General features: G+C 49.2%; 1 protein-coding gene across 3 annotated transcripts in view; it reads left to right on the forward strand.

Annotated features, from left to right (window-relative positions):
• Nucleotides 1–4702: 4702 nt before the first annotated feature.
• Nucleotides 4703–17593, forward strand: part of ZFP64 (ZFP64 zinc finger protein) — a 91204-nt gene continuing 78313 nt past the window's right edge. The window contains exons 1-2 of one of the 3 annotated variants that reach the window (XM_030309387.1): nucleotides 4703–5283; nucleotides 8794–9033. In XM_030309387.1, the coding sequence (XP_030165247.1) occupies nucleotides 5238–5283; nucleotides 8794–9033 (286 nt within the window). In that variant the 5' untranslated portion in view covers nucleotides 4703–5237. The remainder of the gene's footprint in view (nucleotides 5284–8793; nucleotides 9034–17593) is intronic. The other 2 variants (XM_030309386.1, XM_030309385.1) reach the window with 2 other exon arrangements.

Genomic DNA, 17593 nt, shown 5'->3' on the forward strand with positions numbered 1-17593 from the left:
TTTATTTTTGAGAGAGAGAGAGAGAGAGAAAGAGAGACAGAGTGCAAGTGGGGAAAGGGCAGGGAGAGAGGGAGACACAGAATCCGAAGCAGGCTCCAGGCTCTGAGCTGTCAGCACAGAGCCCGAAGCGGGGCTCGACCCCCCGCACCAAGAGATCATGACCTGAGCCAAAGTCGGATGCTTAGCTGACTGAGCCACCCAGGTGCCCCTAAGAAATGTAATCCTTAACCCCGAAATTCATCTGGAAGGAAACCATATTGAGCAAATGATCTGAAAAGAAAAGGGGAGGAAAAACCCTTCCAAATGGTGTTGAAACAAGTTCTCATAGCCGCTCTGTTCAGGACGGCTGGCAGAGAGAGGCAATGGGTTCGCCTGGGCCAATAAAAAAGCCACTGAGCGTATGACTTATGACATTTAAAAAGTAATTAACAACATCCAATAGCACATCAAATAAATTATGATGCAATCCTCTAATAAAATATCATGCAACCATTAAAACTAACAGCGAGAAGCACAAGCTTGCACACACCAAGAGCATCACCATCACCCAAGGAGCTCGTCGAGCGTAAAGACGCCCAAGCTTCCTGCCAGTCCGCCTGTACCAGGGTCTCCACAAACGGAGTGGGGGGAATCTGCATATTTCGCAACTTCCCGGGTGATTCTAATGCACCAACCAAACTGGGAAAACCCTTCTACATCAAAGCCAGTTATGAAACAGTCCGCAAAGTATTGAGTTTGATGAGGATTTGATTCCACTGCATGTGAAAGAAACACACACACACACAAACACACACACACACACACACACACAAGTAACAGTGGCTGAAACAAGATAAAAGTGCATTTCTCCTGTAAACGAAGCCCAGAAGTCGGCAGTCCAGCTGACAGCTCCACAAAGAAGTTAGGGACCTAACCAGCCATACCTAGAGTATAACTTCCTTCTCATAGTCCAAAATGGCAGCTAAAGCTCCAGCCATCACATCTTCTTTCCAAGCAAGGACGGGAGGGAGTGAAAAAGAAGAAGGGGCAAATGGCTGCGTCCACGGTTATGTTTAGGAGATTTCTGGGAAGTTCCATCACAACATTTCATTTACATTGTGAGAATGCAGCCATGGACCCATGTCTGGCAACAAAGGAGGCTGGAAAAAGTCTTTTCCCAGGAGGCCATGCACTCAGCTGCAAATCAAACATTCTGCAACCACGAATTTGAGACAACCATTGTACATAAACAGCATTCCCTACCAGAAGTCTAATATTGATATGGTGACTCGTATTGATTTGAGCCGTATGAAATTAACATTTTTAAGTTAAAATTAGACAAACATCAGCAGTTCATTTGATTCATTCTATTGTATTTCTATGGAAAAATCTAAAAAGATATATAGTACATAAGTGAATACTGGTTATCTCTGGATGGTGGGATCTCCGGTAGCCATATATCATTCGTATAACTTTTAAAAATAATGATCATAATACATACCCCAAAAAGGGAGCTTAAAATGCCATGTAAGTTAAAAATCACATTTTTATGAAATATATGAATACAACTTGTGTGTTTATGCATATATACATATACACAGATGTACATAGACACAAAGAAAAAAAGACTTTAGGTATATTTATCAATCAGATATTATTTCTTGGGGGTGCCTGTGTGGCTCAATCAGTAGAGCATGTGATTCTTGATCTTAGGGTTGTGAGTTCAAGCCCCACAGTGAAGGTAGAGCTCACTTTTAAAGAAATGCTATTTCTGGGTACTATATTATAAATGTGTTTTATTTTCTTCCTTATGTTTTTCTGGGTTTTTTTTCCCCCAAATTTCTAACACTGACCCTGTAATACTCCTACAATAAGATAAACAAGCATGGAAAGAAAAAAGAAAAAAAGAAAAAACAAGAAAAGAGGGAATTTTAAGACCAGAAAAAACCACCACTGCAGTGATCCACATGTACAAGAGTAAGTATGGCTGGGCATAGTAGCAAATGGTTAAATTCGAGCTGATGGAAACCTACACAAGTTCATTCAACAACAAAAAAATGTATTGAGGCCACCTGTGAACCAGGCCCCGTCCTAGGCTCTGAGAATACAAGGTTAATAAAATAAGTCAGGTCGATGCCCTCTTGGAGCTTATAGCCAGTGGGGAGATAGATAATAACCAAGTAAAAATGAAAAATAGATAGGGGCGCCTGGGTGGCTCAGTTAAGCGACCGACTTCGGCTCAGGTCATGATCTCGCGGTTCATGAGTTCGAGCCCCACGTCGGGCTCTGTGCTGACAGCTCGGAGCCTGGAGCCCGCTTCGGATTCTGTGACTCCCTCTCTCTCTCTGCCTCTCCCCCCGCTCACGCTCTCTCTCTCTCTCAAAAAATAAATAAGCATTTCAAAATTAAAAAGAAAAAAAAAAGTAATGAGAGCTGGGATGTGTTGCCCAGTTATACGACCCATGCGCTGTTGTAAGCCCGTTATACGTATGGACCGGCTTCCTCTGAAAAACAACTTAATGAAGTAGCTACTCCTATTATCTCCACTTAGAGAAAACTGAGACACAGAGCAGTTGCCCAAGGTCGCCCAACTAGTCGCCGCAAAGCGGCTCCCGGATTTACGGTCTGCCTCCAGATCCTACAGACGTCACCACCAGTTGGCTTTTATCTCAATAAGAATTACCTGCGGCGCTTGTGAAATACGTGCAAATGACCAGGTCTTGCCCTAGGAAAAGCTGCAGTAGGTCCGGGCTGGGACTTGAGAATTTGGTCTCTCCAGGCGTTTCTTCTCTGCAGGCAAATATGAAGAATTCTGGTCCCAACAAAAGGAATCTGTGGCAACAGACGCAGAGGGGGCGCTTGCCTCTCCGGGCTTGGGGAGCTGGGGCATCGTTGACCGGGAAGGGTGGCGAGGCTGGAAATCGTCCGCATCTGGATCCGGGTGGGGCTGATTGAGGTGTGCACCTGGGCGCACATTAATCAAGCATTCGAAAATAAACATTGCCCTGAGCGGGAGGGCCTTTCTAGATCCTGTTAGCTGGGGATAGGTATAGTGAAGGTGGAGTGCCGAGAGGGGCAGATGCTTTAGATAGGAGACAGGAAAAATCGCCCTAGGAAGGGGACATTCCTTTTGGCCCTGGGTGACAGAAAGCATTCAGTCCTGGGAAAAGATTCCAGACAGAGGGTGGTACAGATGCAGAGGCCCTGGGGCAACAGCAAGATGGCAGATGGCACTGGCCTGAGCAAAGCAAGAGGACAGTGGTTAAGGCGTGCAGGGGGCGGGGCTTGGCCAATTCACCTCCAGCTCATGCCTGCCTCAGGGCTCTTGCTCCCCTCCACCACCTACCACCTACAGATCTTCCCTGCTCTCAGTTTGATTATTAGCTACTCAGAGAGGCCTTCCTTGACCATTCCTGCAGCCATTATCACAGCCTTGTTTTATGTCTCCTGAGACTTTATCGCTGTTAAGAAATCACACTGCTGATAGGATTGTATTTAGTGTTGGCTAAATCACTAGCCACTCGCCAAGTTCTATTAGAGAGGTACCGAATCATTTGGATCACCCTCGTATCTCCAGGGGTTAGCACAGTGCCTGGCACATTGCAACACTTACACAGAAATAATTGGAGGAATGAACAAATCCTTAAAGGAAGCAGCAGGGGAAGTTCCATTAGTTATACAGTCATATTTACTGAGAAGCTACTATGTGCCAGGCACTAGGCCAAGTCGCTGGGAATAAATATATCAGTGAAGCAACGAGATATTTTTTTTAATCCCACTTTCTTGGGAGCTTCTGAATGTGTAAGGGGGAACAGGTAATACACAAGTAAATTATCTATCTCCTAGATCCACGGATCCGTGGATGGATAGATACACTACAGATACATAACGCTAACTGTAATAAGTTCTGGGAAGAAAGAAAAGGCAGGCCAGAGAGAGACAGGAAGCAGTCGGGTGAGGGAAGAGGAAGCTTCGATATTAGAATGGGCTAGCCAATGGGGTGCCTGGGTGGCTCAGTGGATTGAGCGTCCGACTTCAGCTCAGGTCATGATCTCACAGTTCGTGGGTTCGAGCCCTGCATCGGGCTCTGTGCTGATGGCTCAGAGCCTGGAGCCTGCTTCCGATTCTGTGTCTCCCTCTCCCTCTGCCCCTCCCCCATCCACACACGCGCTCTCTCTCTCTTTCAAAAAGTAAATAAACATTAAAACAATTTTAAATAGAATGGGTTAGCCACGACTGGCCTCCCCAAGAACGTGAATTTGAATCAAGACCCGAAGAGAGTAGGGAGTGGCAGGTGGATAAGGAGAGAACGCTAGCACAGGAGACTTGAGGATGGCGAGCGGTTTGCCGCTGAAGCCCGAGGGAAGTAGGAGATGAGGTGCACCGAGCGAGGTCCACCGAGCGGGTACAGATCAGGGAGGGCTGCGTCCACCAACGACTGGGACTTCACGTGGAAACTTGGAAATGCTTGTTCTCGCACCTCCCACCAGACTTCACTGAATCAGAAACTCTGGGGTGGGCCCCGCAGCCGGCGTTCTAGGAGGGGCCCGCCAGGTGACCGTGCGCGATAAAGTGTGCGGAACCCGGGGGTGGGCGTTCGAGCCCAGTTGTTACTCTTATGATCCACGTGATCACGGCCCTCGGTATTTCACTAGCTGGGCAGGGGACCCGCCCAGCGCTTCGCTGATTTGCCGGGCGCTGACGCTCAGCTGGGGTTTCTCCCCAGCCCGCCGCGCCCCGCGCACCCACCCCCCAACCGCAGCTTGACGCGGTCCCCTCTGCAAAGCGCCCCCGTGATCCGGGAGCGACGCCCAGGGCGGCAGGTGCAAAAGCGACCGAGCCGGGGAGGCCGGACTTCCTCGGCCAAGACCGCAGGGGTTCGGGCCGGGCGGCGGCGGCCGGGGGTGGGGGCGCATCCCTCGCCGCCCGCGGTCGCCCAACCCGCCGGGACGCTGGTGCGCGGTCCAGATCCCGGGGGATTCCGCGCTCCCAGGCCGCGCGGCCCGGGCATCGGGATTGGCCCGCAGCTTCCCCCGGGAGCCGCTGATGCAAAGCCAGGCTGGGGCGGCCGGGCCCGGCCAGCGCCCTCTAGGCAGCGGAAGTGGAGCTTGCTTTACATCCGTCCTCCCCGCCTGGCGGAGTTGGGAGAAGGAAGGCTGGGGGGTGTGGAAAAATAAAAGGAAAAGTGCTTGCACCATGTAGATCAGCGCCCCCCACCCTGGCACCCCGGCCGGCCGGGGACCTCCCAGTCTGCGGCCATGAACGCGACCAGCGAGGGCGAGAGCTTCCCGGGCTCGGTGCAAAGTAAGTGCTTTTCCGGGCGCAGTGCGCGCTCCGGGGCCCAGTGCGCGCTCCGGGGCCCGGGCCCAAGCACGTCTGCGACGCAGCGAGCAGGCCCGGGGCCCCGAAATCGGGGTGACGGCCCGGAGCCGGCGTCTCGGGCACCGCGGCGGGCGCGCCGGGCAGGGGGCGCCGGAGTGGGCTTGGGATGGGGGCACCCAAGCCAGTGGAAGGCGGGGGGGCGCTCTCCAGCCTGGCGAGACCCCTTGCAAAGGAACGGTGGGGGAGGGCACGCCGTTCAGACAATCGCCACCCCCTCGGGGTATTCCCCGCCCCCCTCCGGGCGGAGTTTGGGGGGTTTGGGGGGTAACTGCGATTACGCTGATGGGAAAACTTCTGCCTTGGCGGCTCAAAAATCACTGAAGTCTGGGGATCCGAGGGTTGCATGAGGTCTGGCGGGCTGGGCTGGCCGCGGCACTGCAAAGCCTTTTACGCATGAAAGGTGGAGATCTGAATGGGGAATGGGGCGGTGGTCGCTTTCTTTGAGTTTGGGATTCATTTGAATTTGCCTGACGAGGACAGCAGCCTGATCCGCGTACCTCATTTCTCCCGCTGCATTGTTTCCCAAAGTGGGGTCCGGAGCCTGAGCGCAAACCAGCCACCTGGGAGCGCGAGCGCTTATTTAAAAAAAAAAGAGAAAAGGAAAAAAAGCTCCCTGGGCCCCACCCATGAGATGGGGGACGTGGGGGAGGGGATCCTTGGCCTTACCCTGAACGCTTCGGACGCACACAGCCTAGAGAACCCACCTCTGGCACAGGGGGTTGCAGATACCGGGCGCATAGTAAGCGCTTCTCTTAGCTGCTTTGAAGACATTGCCTCCCAAACTTGGCTGGGTATTCCTTGCATAACTTGTGAAAAGCCCAGATTTCTCTAAACACCAGCCCCTTCTGCGCCCACCTCCATTATGACTCAGTATCTCCAAAGTGGGGCTCAGATGTGTCCATGTTTAACACCCCCCCCACACACACACCCCCAGATTTTTCTGATACCGAGACAGATTTGGAGTACGGAGTGAAGATAAAGGGATTCTTTCTCGTTGCTGTTAAAAGCTTGTGCCCGTGCCCAGTGTTTTTTATCTGGTCTGTTAATTCTCACTACAAATGCAGGAGGTTAGGTATATTTTATCAGTCCCAAGTTTTCAGAGGGGGATACCCTCACATTCAAATGGGGTAACTTAGTGCACCACCAGACTCCTGCCGGGGGATGGAGACCCTGTGCTGGCCTTTTACAAGCACGATCTCGGTTAATCCTTGGCACCTTCCTCTGCAACAGAAACTTCCCATTTTACAGACGAGAGAGACGAAGCCCGAGTCACTGTAAATCGTAGTGTCTGGATTCTAAGGCAAGTCTCGGTCATGACCTGTACACTTGGCCACATCCTGGAGCCATTGTTATTAAGACCCTTCCATACTGGGTATCAGTCTTGTTCGATCATTAAGGAATCCTCATCGATGCAAATCACTTCATTTCCTGGTTCCTGTTTCCCTGTTAGTCTCATGGGCACCTCAGCGACAGGGAGGCAGTGTTCCAGAGGAATAGAAAAGGCTTCATTTCTTCCATCCATCGACTTTGATGTACTTAAGTGCACACGGCACTTTGCAAGACGGCTTATACAACGTGGCAACACAGGGGTGCCTGGGTGGCTCAGTCGGTTGGGTGTCCAGATCTTGACTTCAGCTCAGGTCTTGATCTCACGATTTGTGAGTTCGAGCCCCACATCGGGCTCTGCACTGACAGCGTGGAGCCTGCTTGGGATTCTCTGTCTCCCTCTCTCTCTCTTCCCCTCTGCCGTTTATGTGCTCTCTTTCTCTCTCTTTCAAAATAAATAAATAAACCTAAAAAAAGTAAAAAAAAAAAAAAAAAAAAAGTGACAGCACAGCCCAGAGCCTGTGTCTTTAGCAAGTCAACCAAATTGTATTTCCACACAGAGGTTACTTGCCTTTGCTCAACTTGGGGGAAAATGGAACATAATGGAAATATTTATAAATTTTCAGAAAGTTATGATGCATATATACCAACCACATATGCACAAAGGTAGTTTTCATAGGATTTAGACTTGAGGAAAATTAGAAATAATATAAAGACCTTATAAGTACTGAGGTTATGATGCATGGATAACATATGATCGTGTGCTATTAAATAATAAGATTTATAAAAACTTTAGGGATCTAGCCATAACGCTTATGTGATATTATGTGGAGAAAAGACCAATTTTACTGTACATTATGATCTTAATTTTTAAGCGTTAACGAATGGAAGAAAATGTTTTGTAATGTTCATGGTACCCAGAGGTGGAAAGATTGTGAGTGATTTTCCTTCTGCTTCTTCTCTTCCCAATTTTCTGTTATTAACATGAGTTTCCTTACGATGAGGCAAAGAAAATTTGAAAAATAAAAATAAAGGTAGTCCTATTAGAGACTCATTCATTGATTGTGTATCTTTTTTATATGTTTTTAAGTTTTATTTATTCTGAGAGAGAGAGAGAGTGTGCATGCGTGTGTGCTCACACAAGCAGGGGAGGGGCGGAGAGAGAATCCCAAGCAGGCTTCACCCCATCAGCACAGAGTCAGACACAGGGCTTGAACCCACGAACCTGTGAGATCATGACCCAAGCCGAAGTCTGACGCTTAACTGTCTGAGCCAGCCAGGTACCTGATTGTATTTATTTAGCAAACATTTACATAGCACTTTCTTATACGGTGCCAGATATTGTGGGAAGTGCTTTGCAAATGTTAACACGTTGTTAACTTTCGGTATCATTATGGTTAACTTTTGGTATCATCATGGACTGTTGAGAAACAGTACCCCTATCAGTTAGGAGTGAATTTTGGCTACAGGTAACAAACTGAGCTATCCCAGCCTAATGAAAAGTCTGGGATTGGTTGATTCAGGGGCTCGATGAAGTAAGGATGAGCATCTGTAGGGATTTTAGCATTTTCCTTATAGTAACAACATGGCTGCAGAAGCTCCTGGCATCACATCCGCATGCAAGGCCAGAAGAGCAGGGGACCAGTGCCAACCATATCTAATCCCTTTTTATCACGAAAGCCAGATTTTCCCAGAAGTTCCCAAGTATGTAAGGGACCAAGATTATTTAGACTAGTAGTTCTCCTGGATGGGGGCGGGAGGATTGTCCAAGCGGAGGGGTTGGTTTTCCTAATGACTGGGAAGTACAACTACCTTTTGTTGGGATAGGACTAGCTCCTGGTCCTTCGGAGTGCAAGCAGCCCTGCACACCAAAGAACTTTCTTGCGTAAAATGCCACCGGTGTCCCCACGGGCAACGGTGCAAAGGTGCCAGGAGCCGGAAGTTGGGTCTGGGAACGCTGCTGCTGGCTGGGACAAAAGAAGGGAGCAGAACGGACATTGCGCCAACAACTGGCCCTCGCTGCCGCAATCTGGTCGGTGTTGCGATTTGAAGCTGTTTGGAATTGACCGCTTAACTAATCTGTGACTTTCCCTTTGTCCCGTGGAGTTCCAGGTGGCACAACGGTGCTGGTGGAACTTACTCCGGACATCCACATCTGCGGCATCTGCAAGCAGCAGTTTAACAACCTGGATGCCTTTGTGGCTCATAAGCAGAGCGGCTGCCCGCTGACCGGCTCGTCCGGGGCCGCCCCCAGCACGGTCCAGTTTGTGTCTGAAGAAACCGTGCCTGCCGCCCAGACTCAGGCCACCACCAGGACCATCACCTCCGAGACCCAGACGATCACAGGTACGGCCGGGGGGACGGGAGAGGCGTCCTGCTTCTGTCCCAGGCACCTCCGCGGAACTCATTGAAAACGTGGATTCCCGGGGTCCACCCCGTGGGGTTGTGGATTCTTTTTCTTTTTTTTTTAATGTTTATTTATTTTTAATTTTGAGAGAGGGAGAGCATGAGAGGAGCAGAGGGACGGGGAGACACAGAACCCGCCGCGGGGCTCGAACTCATGACCCGAGCCACAGTTGGACGCTTAACCGACCGAGCCACCCGGGCACCCCACGGATTCACTCTTTTTAAACAAGCTCCACTGGGAAGCCAGCTGCCCAGCCAGGTTTGGGAACTGCTGGGTGAAAACGTCAAGTGTTAGCAGTTAGAGATGCTGTCGCACGTTGAAACAGGCAAAAAACAGATTTGTGAAACGAAAACCTGTACATACTAAGGAAGCAAAAATACTTGCAGGAAATACGTTGCATGGGAAAAAGGCAGTTGTTTTGGGTGGTGGGACTATGTGTATCATCCCAGAATTTGCTTCATTTTTCTAAAGGGACAAACAACATAGGTTTGTTTTGAATCTGCCAGCGGCATTGACGTCCACCCTCCCCTGTGCTGCCTGCCAGAAAGATAGAAAAGTTCGTCCTAGTTCTTGGTTGTGTTCATTTACTCCACCAAAAATAAATTGCAGGGGCCCCCCGGGGGCTCAGTCAGTTAAGCAACCGACTCTTGGTCGCAGCTCAGGTCTTGATCTCGGGGTCGTGAGTTCAAGTCCCGCACTGGGCTCCACGCTGGGCTCGAAGCCTACTTCGAAAAAATTGCAGATGGGTCCAAAATTGAAACGGTTTCATTTCACAACGAAACCATAAAAGTTCTAGAGTAAATATATACACACACATACACACTCACGTAAAAACACTCGTGCACAAACATATATCTATACTTATACCTCTATAATCTGTCTCAAGGGACTAGACAGACAACTTTAAAAACATGAAGTCAGGGGCGCCTGGGTGGCGCAGTCGGTTGAGCGTCCGACTTCGGCTCAGGTCACGATCTCGCGGTCCGGGAGTTCGAGCCCCGCGTCGGGCTCTGGGCTGATGGCTCGGAGCCTGGAGCCTGTTTCCGATTCTGTGTCTCCCTCTCTCTCTGCCCCTCCCCCGTTCATGCTCTGTCTCTCTCTGTCCCAAAAATAAATAAACGTGGAAAAAAAAAATTAAAAAAAAAAAAAAAAAAAACATGAAGTCACCCATTTATGAGGACATAGTACAAACACTGCTGAATCCTGTGGGGAAATAAAGAATGTATTCCTTAGTTAAAAGCATTCAGGTTTTTAAATTCAAATCTGTGAGGCGCCTGGCTGGCTCAGTTGGTGTAACATGCAACTCTTGATCTCGGGGCTGTGAATATGAGCCCCACGTTGGGTATAGAAATTCTTAAAAATAAAGACTTGAAAAATACTATATATATATATATATAAACAAAACATATACATATATATATATACACACATATATATAAACAAAACATATACATATATATACATATATATGTATATATATGTATGTGTATATATATGTATATATACGTATATATGTATATACATATATATGTATATATGTGTATGTATATATACATAGGGGTGCCTGAATGGCTTATTCGGTTAAGTGTCCAATTCTTGGTTTCGGCTCAGGTCATGATCTCATGACTCCAAGAGTTCGAGCCCCGTTTTGGGCTCTGTGCTCATAGTGTGTAGCCTGCTTGGGATTCTCTCTCTGCCTCTCTCTCTCAAAATAAATACACTTAAATCCTCTAGCAAAAGGAAAAGAATCGTGTATGTGGCTACAAATAAAGTTACAATTTTTCCAAAGTAAAAACAATGTATAAAATTAAAGACCCACAGTTGGGGGCGGGGTGGGGGGGGGAAACTGCAGCATAGATGGCCAAGGCCTAATGTCCTTCATATACAAAGAACTCCTAAAATCAGACGAGATCGGGTGCGTTCAGGGTGGTATGGCCGTAGACAGAACTCCTAAAATCGATAAAAGTAGAGAAAAAGAACCAAATGGAAAAGTCAGCAAAGGGCAACAGATGATATACGAAGGGCCACCAAACATGAAAGGATGCTCTGTCACCTTAGTCATTAAAGAAATGTAAGTGAAAAGACTTTGGACAGGAAACGGCTTTCGTTTTCTGGGGATGTAAATTCATATAACCTGGGCAATTTTGTGATATCTTTTAAACTTAAAATCTTTCAAATTTTAAAATGTACATTAATACATTTACCCAGTAAGTCCACTTCGCGGTATTTATCCCGTAAAATTTATAAACCTATGTATCCTGTAAAATTTTATTCATTTACGGTATATACGGTCAAGAAAGTGGAACCTTTAGGGGTGCCTGGGTGGCACAGTCGGTTGAACGTCCGACTGTGGATTTCGGCCCAGGTCACGATCTCGAGGTTCGTGAGTTCAAGCCCCGAGTCGGGCTCTACACCGACCATGCAGCCTGCTTGGGATCCTCTCTCTCCCTGCCCTTCCCATCTCTCTAAATAAAGAAATAAACCTTAAAAGAAAGAAAGTGGAACCTTTGTATATATACATGTATACATCAAGAGATGATGAGATAAGTAGACATCAGAGATTTGGACAACTGGACAATGAAGTATGACTTAGCCTTGAAAAAGGGAGCTAGATCTTTGTACGGACATAGATTCCCAGGGTAAGTGTAAAAAAAAAAAATACACATACATATGCATACATGCATAGTATTCAAGGCAGGCTTCTAGAAGAGGAATGAGGTAGGTAATGTTAATGATAGAAGCTGTGTGTCAGGTGACGGGCACTGCTGGGGTGGGGGGGGGGGGGACTGTGGTAGAGAACAAGCATAGAGAAAAAGCGTGCGCGACTCATCCAAAGGTACAGCTGCCCTTTGGATCCGGTCACTTAGATATTTGGGTTTTTCAGAGAGGCTGAAAAATATAAAATGTCCTACATTTTCAAACTTCGTTGGCCAAACAATACATCTGTAAGGTTGACGGAGTCTGCAGGCTTCTTCTAGCCTTTCTCCGACACTGTTCAGCAGGTGGTTAACCTGGAGCTGAGGAGTGGAGAGAACGTCTGACGGGGGGGGGCGGGCCACCAACCTGCACCTTGCTGATTCTGTCCTGTGTTGGTGTTTCCATTTTTTTGTCAATAAGCAAAGTTTTGTGGTTGTCTTCTTGACGCATCCAGAAGAATGTTTCTGCTGAGGTTTTTTTCCCCATAGTTTATTTGTTTTTGAGTGAGAGAGAGTGAGCACGAGTGGGGGAGGGGGAGAGAGAGAGGGCAACAGAGGATCTGAAGTGGGCTCTACGCGGACAGCAGAGACCCGGATGCAGGGCTTGAACTTGTCACCTGCGAGACCATGACCTGAGCCGAAGGCCAACGCTTAACCGACTGAGCCACCCAGGTGCCCCTCTGCCGAGTTTTTTAAAACACTGAAATATAATGATCTGATCACTCACAAGCCTTAAGGGGGCAACCTTCTGATTTTACTGCTGGTCCAAGGGAAGCTGTAAGTGGGGAGGAGACACGGCCAGAGGCCACCACAAGTTCAGGACAGTCCCAGCACTTACACATTTTGGCCTTTACCCCAGCGGCCCTGTCCCTGTTCACTGTCCTCGCAGTCAAACTCCCATCACCCCACACAGTGGGTACGAAGCCTGTAGAACAGTGCCTCGGGTTCAGGAGGCTTTACTTGTGGCCATTGCCCCTTTCTGGGTTCTGAGCCTTTGCTCGGGCTGTTCCCTGGGCCTGAAATACTTTTCCTGCCTTTACCTGGCATGACCGTCCACACAGAGGATCTGGTTTCATCTCAGGACACCCCCTTCACTCTTGGCGGCAGCCCAGCCGAAGTCCTCTGTTTTCCAATGAACCCCGTTTCCTTGCCTTGGCGGCTTCGTACCGTGTTGTTCCCTCTGTGGGGGACTCCTTACGCAGACGTCAGAGCAGAGCTTAAAGGCATCTCCTCAGAGATCCCGTCTCGAACATCACACACACACGCTGTTCCCCCGGGCCAGGCCAGGTCCCTGTAATTAAATGAATATCTGGGGAACAAACTTCAGGTCTGTCCCATCACTGAGCCATGGGCAGCACCCCTCCCGTCCATCACCGGATCCCCAGCACCAGCCTTTGCTCAGGGAATGACCAGCTGCCCCAGTCTCCCGTCCGTCGTGAGGCTGATCCCGCACCCACAAACCTGCTCCTTCTTGCGTCCTGTGTCTTTGCTCGAGGACGCTTACCCTTCCTTGGCATTTCTACTACCCTGCCATCCCTCACGCTGGCCATGCCTGGGTTGTGCCGGCCGCCCCGTACGTTCAGGCTGGGCCTGGAGACCCCTGTGTGCCCAGCTCACGGTGCTGCAGGGAGCTCCGAGCTCCAGAGACAGACTGCCAGGCTTGTACCCCTGCCTGCCACCCACCAGCCCTAGACCGCGGGCAAGCTGCTTGCTGCTTAATAATTCCTTGTGTGCAAAAAGAGGTTACGGTGGCACCTAATGCTGTTAGGTGATAGAATTAGGTGCCTAATACCTAGTAATCATTGTGTTATTGGAGGACTCTGATAATCCACATAAAGGGTCTGGGACGGAGTCATTGGGCTCAGTAAACCACCGCTTTTATGAACAGGTGGCGAATGGACGTGAGACCTGCCGTCTGTTCCGTCTCTGCCTGACTCATCATTCCCGCTTCTGTGCCGCAGAACAACCAGAAGCCCGCCTTCTCCCCCCTTCTTTCACACTGTTTCATTTGGCCTTCTGGGCCTGACTCCCCGAAAGCTAGGGCTTCCCTGTTCCATTTAGTGGCAGTTCCGAGACCCGCCCGTGGACCAGAATCTCTGGGGAGCTTGTTAAAGACACCGATGCCCGGGCCCCACCTCCTGAAGCCGAGTCTCTGGGGCCGAGGCTCAGGCATCTGTATTTTTAACAAGCTCCTAAGGGATTCCACGTCTCAGCCAAGTTGGAGAGTCCCTCGCTGCTCGAGGCCACGGTCTGACCCCCAACAGGCAGATTTCTCCTGATATTCTCACGCAGACACTGTCCAAACTTGTTTGTGCCTCCCAGTCGTTGACTAAAGCCAAACCTTTCCGGGTTGCTCAACTCTGTCCCTTCTCTGTCCAATAATATAGTTGAATCTAAAAGAGAATCATAGTAGTAGGTGGATGTAAAGTAAACTTGATTCTCTGCCTGCTTTGAAAGCTGCCTTTTGTCTGGCGTTTGGCCAAAGAACTTTTCTACAGGTGCACTAACAGTAGATATTGACGCTGGTGAAAAAAATAGCGAGCAGCCCACATACATTTTCTAAGATTCTAAAAATCACGGGGCTTAGGAGTTAGGCCCCTGAGTGGGAGTCCCGGCCGTGACCATGGCAAATTATAGGAGCTCCTGGTGTCTTGTTTTCGAAGTGGGGATAAGAATAGATAGAAAGGCCACGGGGTTTGATGGTTAAAGAGTCTGGGTCCGATTGCCTTGAGTTCGATGCCCAGCCGCCCCCACCTGCGGTCAGGTAACCTTGGGCAGGTAACAGGATCTCAGTGTCTGTTTCCCCAGCTATATAACATGCCGGTACTCACCTCAGAGGGTTCTAGCCAGGCCTCCCCCATGGAAGACGCTTAGAGCTGTCAGTGTTAGCCCCTCGTACTTAACCACATCCGAGGGCTGTGAAAACGCAATGAAACAGCACGGAAAATGTGGCTGCAGGGCCCGGCCCATGACAAGCCCCCAGCCAAGAGTAGTTGAATCGATCTCTTGACCCAGAAGGATCTTTCTTTCTCTCCCCTTCTAGTTAATTCCTACCCTTTGGGTCCCATGCTAAAGGTCACCTCCACCTAGAAGCTTTCCGTGATTTCTCACTCCCCACACCCCCGAGGTTATATGTTTTACCACTTCCCCACCTGGAACTTATTTATCTCGCTTGTGATTCACTAGCAATTTGGGGATAAGCAGTCTTTAGTTAGCTGGAGAAGCGGATTCAGATGCTGTCAGAGGGCAGGCGGAGACGGTGAATGCAGGAGCAGATTTGCCACGATGGGGAGTGGGAGGGCCTGGGGACCACCAGCTGGGAAAGGAAAGCCAGGAACCGCACCAGCTTCGTCTTGGTATGACTAGGAGGCGGGCTGGCTCTACCAGGCAGGCTGTGCTGGTCCCCTGTCCTCTGTTCTCCTGGGAAACAGTTCCCAGAAGGCCAGCATGAGCTGGGCCGCTCTGGGACCCTGGGGCGACAGGACCACAACTAGACCGCTCCCTCCTCCTGAGACGCCAGATACCCGACATCCCCTCCCCCACGCATCGGGGTGACAGCTGCTTCTCTTCCTATTACAGGTGAGCCTTTTCTCCTCTCAGTCTTAACTAAGACACCAAATCCTAGGCTTCTCCCCACTTTCTGACGGCTTGCAGGCCGGCTTCCTCAGGCCTCCCCAAACCTCGCTTAACGTGAGCCCCAAACCAGTAAGAAGTCCTTTGTAGCCACCGGTTACTGAGATGCCCCGTGGCTCTCGTGGAATGACGCTTTCCTGCCACAATGAGTGACAGACTTACTCAACCACAGGCATGTCCCTTGTGGTCTCTGGCCAGAGGACAGTGATAGAGGGAAGGTCCAGCCCACCTAGCTGGTTCTGGAAGCCTTGAAAGAGAATCCGAACGCTCAGTTTGGCCCGTGGGCCCCCAATCAGTGGTTTAATTTCTTGTTTACTGGATTGTAGATCTCCCTGCCCGCAGGGACCTAATCGTCTTGCTTTCCTGCCCCCTCAGCACCAGACCTGGCACACCGGAGACCCTCAATAAAACAGTTCTGGAAGGGACACGGGAAAGGGCAGCTGTAGGATTCGATGAATGTGCGTGTAGCATGTGACTTGGTGTCTGCCCCATCCTGAGGGTCCAGGGAGGGCAGTCCCGTGAGACTGTTGCGCGACAGACGCGGGAGCCGAGATAATGGAGATGCCTGCCCCTGGAGAATTCCAAGCCCACGGGGGAGGAGAATTTAGTTGCAAAGACATACAAAACCAGCCGTCGGTGACAAGTCTGGCCTTGTGCAAAGAGTTAATGGAGTAGATTGGTCCCAGTGGGGAAAGCCAAGGGGGGAAAATGAGATCAAATGTATAATAGTCCTTGAAAGACTCACTGGCCTTTGGGAGGAAGATGGTGGGAAGGGGGCATTTCCTAATGGTGCTTTAGATGTGGAGAAGCTCCAGGCAGTATCTGGTAACAGTGGCTGGAGTGACAAAGAGTGTATGTGCTAGGAACCATGCTTCGGCTCTGGCCTTTATTCCGAAGGAACCGGGGAGCCATTGAAGGTTGTTGAGCAGGTGAGCGATTTAGTAAGATAAACTATATAATGATTTGCTGGAAGAATCTGACAATAATAGAGGCAATTCTTATGTGAGTGCTTATTCACCATGTCTTTTCTAAGCACTGCATGTGAGCCATAAATTAGATGCGAAGAATGATTAATCCCCATGTTACCAATAACCAGCTAAGGCACAAAGGGGTTAAATAGCTGTCCAAGTTGAGCCAGAAAGTAGCAAATCCAAGCCACCTGGCTAGAGAATCTGTGCACTTGACCACTTACACACCACCCCTTAGAACACCCTCATGACAGTGTTTCTCAAACGTGTCTGTGCCTCAGAAGCCCCTGAAACTTCGGTGAAACGTGGAAATATCCAGATCCCCTTCCCCTGGCGGTAACATCTCCGTGGCTCTGAAAGGGCCCTGGGAATTTGAACCAGCCAATGAAGGCTTGCGTTTTACAGAGATCCCCAGATCTATCTATCCCCAGATAGATCCCAAGAAGCTATCTGCATGACTGCCCCCAGGTTTTATGCCTTTTTTTCCCCCACAAAAGGAAAGTTCACAAACTTTCCTGCGGGATCTTAGTCCCAATTCCTACCTTCCGGGCGAGCGGGTCTGATTGGCTCAGCTCCTGTAGGTATCTGCTGCTGGACCAATCAGCTGCGGCAGAGGAGAGGGAGCGGTGTCAGGCTGGGACCTCACGTCGGACATGCGTGAAAACCCTTTGGAGGGGCATGAGTGGCCTTTTTTCTTAGGAGATGAATTTTGAGTTTGCATTTGGTTCCAGAACCCTAAATGTCAATCGTACGCGTGGACAACATTGGAAGAAACAGAAAAGTACAATCGATTTGAATATATGACAATGTAACAATATCTTTAATCTGTAAAGCTCATGTACAAGTCAATAAGAAAAAAGTGAAATTCAATAGAAAAAAAAAACACAAAAGAAAAAATAGCATGAACAGGGAGTTCACTACAGAAGGTACAGGGATGGATAAAAAAAAAATGTCAAAAGGAATTCATCCTCACCAGTTGTTTGAAAAAAATGTGGGTTAACTAAAATGATCTCATTTTGTTCTGTCAAATAGCTGATGTGCTAGCAAAAGTAAAGGGGAGACTGTAAATTGATTTAGATTTGCAGAAAGGATCTTATAATCATGTATCACCAAGGAACACGGTGACCATACCATTGTGACCAATCTTGCAACTTAGAGGAATGTATCCAAAGTATCCAGAGGTCAGTTAAAAATCTGGGGTG

This window comes from Lynx canadensis, chromosome A3 (genome assembly GCF_007474595.2).
Source record: "Lynx canadensis isolate LIC74 chromosome A3, mLynCan4.pri.v2, whole genome shotgun sequence".
Lineage (NCBI taxonomy): Eukaryota > Metazoa > Chordata > Mammalia > Carnivora > Felidae > Lynx > Lynx canadensis.